Genomic DNA, 7,134 nt, shown 5'->3' with positions numbered 1-7,134 from the left:
AATTACTCCAGTACACTTTTTTTTAGAAAAATGAAGTATAGTAAGTTTACAATATTATATTAGTTTCAGGTGTACAAACAGTGATTTAATCATACACACTTAAACTATTGACTGTATTCCTTGTGCTGTACAAGTGCATCTTATTTATTTTATACATAGTAGTTTGTACCTCTTAATCCCCTACCCCTGTCTTATCTCTAACCTTTCACTTTCCACACTGGTAACCACTAGTTTGTTAGTTTGTTCTTCATATCTATATTTCTGTTTCTATTTTTTATATTTTATTAATTAATTTTATTTTTTAGATTCCACAGATAAGTGATAGCATACAGCATTTATGTTTTTCTGTATGACTTATTTCACTAAGTATAGTACCCTTCAGGTCCATCCATTTTGTTCCAAATCCTGTATCTTTTTGATTAGTGTAAGCATAGTATATTTTTCTCTTTAAATTTTCCTTTTACCTACATGTGTCCTTATATTTATCATGGGTTTCTTATACACAACATATAGTTGAGTCTTCTAATATACTCTGACTACCTCTGTCTTTAATTGACACAGTAAGACTATTGATACTCAAAGTGATTATTGATATAACAGGATTAATATCTAAAATATTTGTTACTGTTTTGTTTTCCATTGTCTTGTTCCTTGTTCTCATTTTTGCCTAAATATTTTGCCTTTGTGATTTAAATTAATCATTTTATATAATTTAATTTCCTCTCCATTTTTACCAGATGATATTTAAAATATTTTAGTGGATACCCTAGACTTTGAAATATATATTGACAACTAATCCAAGTCCACTTTCAAATAACACCATGCCACTTAATGTGTAGTGTAACATATAATAATGAAATAACTCTAACTCGTTTCTCTTTCATGCCTTGCATCATTACAGTAATTCAATTTAATAATGTGATGATACTGTGTGAGGCTAGAGGCATTCTATAGACCTATGAGTAGATCAAAGTCTTTTTATGAGATAATGCCTCTAAAGTAAGTATCTCAGTTTTTCTCCCTTATGTTATAGAGGGTGGCTAGAGTTGACTGGAGTTGCTTATTTCCCTTTCCCCTGGTCAGTTAGACTCTGGCAATACCCCAGTAGGTTAGGATGTGGTTAAATAGGTGTTTCTGAAGGCAGGTCTTGTCAAGAAGAATAAAGTGCTCTGATATATAAATATTTTTTTAATTTCTATTTTTTAATATAAATTTATTTATTTTAATTGGAGGTTAATTACTTTACAATATTGTATTGGTTTTGCCATACATCAACATGAATCCGCCACAGGTATACACGTGTTCCCCATCCCGAACCCTCCTCCCTCCCCCATCCCCGTACCATCCCTCTGGGTCGTCTCAGTGCACGAGCCCCAAACATCCAGTATCATGCATCAAACCTGGACTGGCGACTCGTTTCATATATGATATTATACATGTTTCAATGCCATTCTCCCAAATCATCCCACCCTCTCTCTCTCCCACAGAGTCCAAAAGACTGTTCTATACATCAGTGTCTCTTTTGCTGTCTCGCATACAGAGTTATCATTACCATCTTTCTAAATTCCATATATATGCGTTAGTATACTGTATTGGTGTTTTTCTTTCTGGCTTACTTCACTCTGTATAATAGGCTCCAGTTTCATCCACCTCATTAGAACTGATTCAAATGTATTCTTTTTAATGGCAGAGTAATACTCCATTGTGTATATGTACCACAGCTTTCTTATCCATTCATCTGCTGATGGACATCTAGGTTGCTTCCGTGTCCTGGTTATTATAAACAGTGCTGTGATGAACATTGGGGTACACGTGTCTCTTTCAATTCTGGTTTCCTCAGTGTGTATGCCCAACAGTGGGACTGCTGGATCATAAGGCAGTTCTATTTCCAGTTTTTTAAGGAATCGCCACACTGTTCTCCATAGTGGCTGTACTAGTTTGCATTTCCACCAACAGTGTAAGAGGTTTCCCTTTTCTCCACACTCTCTCCAGTGTTTATTGCTTGTAGACTTTTGGATAGCAGCCATTCTGAATGGTGTGAAATGGTACCTCATTGTTGTTTTGGTTTGCATTTCTCTGATAATGAGTGATGTTGAGCATCTTTTCATGTGTTTGTTAGCCATCTGTATGTCTTCTTTGGAGAAATGTCTATTTAGTTCTTTGGCCCATTTTTTGATTGGGTCATTTATTTTTCTAGAATTGAGCTGCAGGAGTTGCTTGTATATTTTTGAGATTAGTTGTTTGTCAGTTGCTTCATGCTTCAAAAAATCTACTAAAAAGAAATTGGAATTTTAAATAATGTACAAAATATTACCTATTTTAGGTATTTCCCAAATTTGAAGGCTTGTATGATTTTGTTTAATATACCCATTATTATGTGTATTTTTAAAAACTTTATGTTATGTGAAAGGTTGTTGTTGAATCACGCGAATACACCGGGATTCTTGGCCCCCAGAGGAGAAGAATTCAATCCGGGGCCAGAGACGAGGCTTGATCGCTCAGAGCTTTTGTGTAATAAAGTTTTATTAAAGTATAAAGGAGATAGAGAAAGCTTCTGACATAGGCATCAGAAGGGGGCAGAAAGAGTACCCCCCTGCTAGTGTTTAGCTGGATGTTATATAGTCACTAGCAGTCTGTTAATGAAAGAAAGGAATGTCTTAAAATTCAGAATGGCACCAGGCCCCTCACCCATAAGATGCATTTTGGGATAAATGGTTTATCCTGGGCCATAAAATGATTAACTTGAATCTTGAAGAAGGGCAGACCACCATACAAATAGTTTCATTTACATAGATTAGGGGAACAATATCCATACTGGTTTGTCAAGTAGGTTCTGGGCCAAGAGGCGGAACCGACTTGGAGACAGAGTTTGGGGTAAAGGCATAGTACATTAGCATAGCTTAAGACAAACATTTCCATAAGAAAAAGGCATTGGTTATCTCTAGACTCGAGAATAGCTAACTTCAGGCGAAACCGGGTGTCATTATGGCAACACAATATTTTAAGAGAAACCTCCCTTTAAATTTGTATAGAGAAGGAAAAAATATTGCTAGTTTGTTTCCTCCTGCCGCTTAAGAGAGATAAAAATGTCTGACACTTGCAGGCTATTTCCTCTATTTGGAGACCCCTGGCCTTCCTGCCTGTTACCCTCTCATTCCCCCCTTTTCTTTTAGGAGAATTATGTTGCCTAGGGAAAAGGGGCGTCATTCTCATTCCATAACTACTTCCGAGCTGACAAGGGGCGTTGTCCCTAAATTGGTGAGGCAACATATTCTCCTAATCCTCATATTGAGGATATCTGATCCAGGGGCCCCAAATAATAGCTGGAGGAAGCTACAGTAGTAGCAGGAGTTTGAGCAACCATTTGTAACTTAAAAGCTTTTATGCGGCTAGAAACAAATCCAGTTATACAATTACAGATGCAGGGAGCAAACAGCAAGAACAAAACAACCAGAATTATTGTAATTAAGATAGTTGTCCACCATGGGGAATTAGTTAACGTTTTCCAAAGTGAAGCAATTGAGGCTTCAGGAGTGTCCATGGCCCTAATCATCTTGTTCATGTGGTTAGTAAAATGAGTAACATTCGTGCTCATATCAGGTATATATGTACAGCATTGGGTATGAATAATGGCACAAGTTCCTCCTTGTGCAGCTGTCAGAATGTCTAGAGCCAATCTGTTTTGTAAAACCACCTTTCTAATTTGTGCTTGTTCAGCATTAAGAGCTGAAATAGCCTTTTGAGAATCTTGTAATGCCTGTTGAGTAAAATTAGTCAAAGCATCCACTCTTAACATAACATCTGTAGTTCCCAAAGAGGGAACAAACGCTGCAGCCAAATAATCATACCAATAAAATACAGACCTTGCCCACCGAGTTCTAAGGTGGGGTAAATTAGCAGGCTTTTCTGGAAGCTCTGAAAATATAAAGCCATGAGTAAAGGCTAGACCCAGGGTGCATCTCCCTATCCAACCAGGGGGAAGCCATGCCCATAGGTAAGAGCCACATATCCAATAAGTCCCGTTTGGAGCAAGCCAGCGTGACTGAGATATCCAGTCCCAGTTTGTGCCTGGCCAGACAAAGGGAGAACCTGAACTGGGATTGGAAAATACGGGAATGATTACATTGCATGTTTCCTGAGACAAATATCCCATTTGTTTCCAATCATTGTAATTAAGTTGTTGGCTAACTTTTGGGGACGGCTCTGTTTGTTCCCAGCATATAGAGGCAGTAGATATTAAACGTCCTTTTTCAGGAGTTAGCCATGTAACCTCATCCCATATTTGATAAACGTCAGGTAAAAAGCCATTAGATCTAGACCTATTTACCTTATATGTAGCAAAATAGTCATTGAACCGAGACAATGTATAATCAAAATTAAAAGTCACATTATGTCCATAGTTAGAGTACAAAGTGTTGCACCAGTCCATTTTAGGGTTGGTAGATGTCATCAGATGACGAAGAGGCATCGCATGTGATTGTTGTCAAAGGTATTCACAGACTTGGAGAAAGTCTTTTCCTTGAAGTGGGGATGTCCACCACGGGAAGCCTTCCACTGACGAAGAGGGGAGCGCTCCGCAGACCCAGCAGTTAGACCGATTGTGGAATGCAGCATAGGAGTGAGCCCAGGACAGGAAGACATTGTCTTGAGGATCCAACGGCAGACTCAGGATATTTGGAGTCAGCAGAAGTAAGCTCACATAGGTTATCAGGCCCATCTAAAAGGTACAAAGTCAGAGCATAGAAAGTAAAGACATAAAATGAAGTCACTTAATTTTGGTCAGGGTGCCACCTCTTAACTCGAGTATGATGTACCCACGAATCAATTCCTGGCACTTTGACAGCTGTGGGAGAGGAAAGAATAACCTGGTAAGGACCTTCCCAGAGAGGCTCGAGGGATGGCCCCCCAGATCCCACTGTTTTTATGAGGACCTCGGTTCCTGGCTCAAATAGAGGCCTGCTTGACTCGGAGGCTGGGTCAGGAGTCTTCTCCCGGAGTTCTGTTAATGTCTGTTGAAAAGCTGAGAGCTGAGTTACATAATTAGTTAATTCCAAGGCTTCAGGGTCTATAACAATGTCTGTGCGTAAAAAAGGCCTTCCATAAATACATTCAAAGGGGGACAGTCCCTCTTTTTTGGGAGTAGTTCGAGCCCTCATTAAAGCTATGGGTAGGACTTTAATCCATTTGTCCTGCGTCTCTTGAGTTAATTTGCGCAGATGCCTTTTGATAATGTCATTAGCTTTTTCAACTTTTCCGGAGGATTGGGGTCTCCAGGAACAGTGTAAGTGATATTCTATTCCTAGAGCTTTAGATACCCTCTGAGTTACAGCAGCTTTAAAGGCGGAGCCATTGTCACTCTGAAGGCTCCGTGGCAGCCCAAACCTGGGGATAATTTCATGAATTAAAATCTTTATAACCTCCTTAGCCTGTTCACTACGACAGGGAAAAGCCTCAATCCATCCAGTAAAGGTATCTACCCAAACTTGTAAGCAAGAATATCCATTAGCTTTTGGCATATGAGTAAAATCAATTTCCCAATCCTCTCCAGGATACTTCCCACTTCATTGTAATCCAGATTTTGCTAGCTTTTCAGTCTTTGGGTTATTTTTTTGACAAATCTCACACCTTTTGATAATATTCTTTAAAGTTTTCATTACATTTTTACCTTCAAACAAACGAGAAACCATTTGGTAAGTACTCTCAGCACCCAAATGAAAACTCTGATGTAAACCCTTAAGAATTTTCCACTGAGCATTTTCAGGAATTATTAATCGTCCATCCTCGGACTGTAACCATCCTTTATCAGTAATCTTTGCTCCTCGTTTCTCATATCTTTCTAATTCTTCCTCAGTATATTGTGGTCTTTCCTGTTCCACAGGACCTGTCCAGATCAAAGGCGTCTGTAGTGAAGGGGTTTCGTAAAGTGCCGCTTTTCTGGCTTGACAGTCAGCCAGATGATTACCTTCGGCTATTTTACTCCCATCCCTGCTGTGCCCTTTGCAGTGCATAACAGCTACTTCTTTAGGACAATATATAGCAGTTAAAAGTCTCTCGATCTCTCTGAAATGCTTAATAGGTTCTCCTGTTGCTGTTTTAAAGTGTCTCTCTTTCCATATTGCAGCATGAGCATGTAAAGTCAAATAAGCATACTTAGAATCTGTATAGATATTTACCCGCTGCCCTTTGCTTAACTCTAGAGCTCGGGTCAGGGCCACAAGCTCCGCTAACTGAGCACTAGTTTCCTGGGGGAGAGATTTTGCTTCTAAAACCTGTTCAGCAGTCACCACGGCGTAACCTGCTTTACGCTTTCCATCCTGAACAAAAGAACTGCCATCTGTAAATATTTCCATGTCAGGATTGTCTAATGGGGTATCCTTTAGATCCTCCCGAGCTGCATAGTTTAAAGTTAGGAATTGAGAACAATCGTGATCAGGTGTTTCATTTTCCTTCTCAGGAAGGAAAGTGGCAGGATTTAAATTTCCACAAACTTTAAGCTTAGTTACTGGTCCTTCTAACAACAATGACTGATACTTAAGAAGCCTACTGTCTGTCATCCAAATATTAACTTTAGAATTTAAGATTCCACTCACATCATGAGAAGTCAGTACAGTAAGGTTTCGTCCATTAATTATTTTTAAAGCTTCAGGTGCTAATAAAGCCGCTGCCCCAATTACTCTTAGGCAGTGGGGCCACCCACATGAAACTACATCTAATTCTCTGCTTAGATAAGCAGTAGGTTGTTGGTGAGGCCCTCGGGGTTGTGTCAAAACTCTCAATGCCACACCTTTTCTTTCAGTGACAAACAAATTAAATTCTGACCCTGTGGGCAAGCTCAGAGCTGGAGCTTGCAGGAGAGCAGTCTGAAGAACCTTAAAAGCCTTTTGAGTTTCTGGAGACCAAACCAGTTTGTCGGTTTGGGCCTGCTGAGTTTCAGCTATAAGTTTATATAAAGGCCGGGCAAGTTCCCCATAACCCGGAATCCAAATGCGACAGTAACCTGTGATTCCCAAAAATCCTCTCAATTGTCTTAAAGTCATAGGTAGGGGGTGATTTAGTATAGGTTTAATTCTCTCAGGGCCTATGGCCCTAGTCCCTTCTGATATGATTAGGCCCAGATATCTAACTGATTGTTGA

General features: G+C 39.4%; 1 protein-coding gene across 2 annotated transcripts; it reads right to left on the bottom strand.

The window, feature by feature from the left end:
- Window positions 1–2,410: 2,410 nt before the first annotated feature.
- LOC139180895 (endogenous retrovirus group PABLB member 1 Env polyprotein-like) lies at window positions 2,411–6,718 on the bottom strand. Of its 2 annotated transcripts, none has more exons than XM_070783485.1 (2): window positions 6,174–6,718; window positions 2,411–4,717 (listed from the first exon to the last, which is right to left on the bottom strand). In XM_070783485.1, the coding sequence occupies exon 2, from the start codon at window positions 4,466–4,468 to the stop codon at window positions 3,284–3,286; it is 1,185 nt and encodes a 394-aa protein (XP_070639586.1). In that variant the 5' UTR covers window positions 4,469–4,717; window positions 6,174–6,718; the 3' UTR covers window positions 2,411–3,283. The 2 variants fall into 2 exon arrangements, with proteins under 2 accessions (XP_070639586.1, XP_070639587.1); XM_070783486.1 differs by having other exon boundaries at window positions 4,366–4,717; window positions 6,174–6,714.
- Between the last annotated feature and the right edge of the window lie 416 nt (window positions 6,719–7,134).

The sequence above is a fragment of the Bos indicus genome, chromosome X (genome assembly GCF_029378745.1).
Source record: "Bos indicus isolate NIAB-ARS_2022 breed Sahiwal x Tharparkar chromosome X, NIAB-ARS_B.indTharparkar_mat_pri_1.0, whole genome shotgun sequence".
Classification (NCBI taxonomy): Eukaryota; Metazoa; Chordata; class Mammalia; order Artiodactyla; family Bovidae; genus Bos; species Bos indicus.
This window is presented reverse-complemented; position numbering and strand designations above follow the sequence as displayed.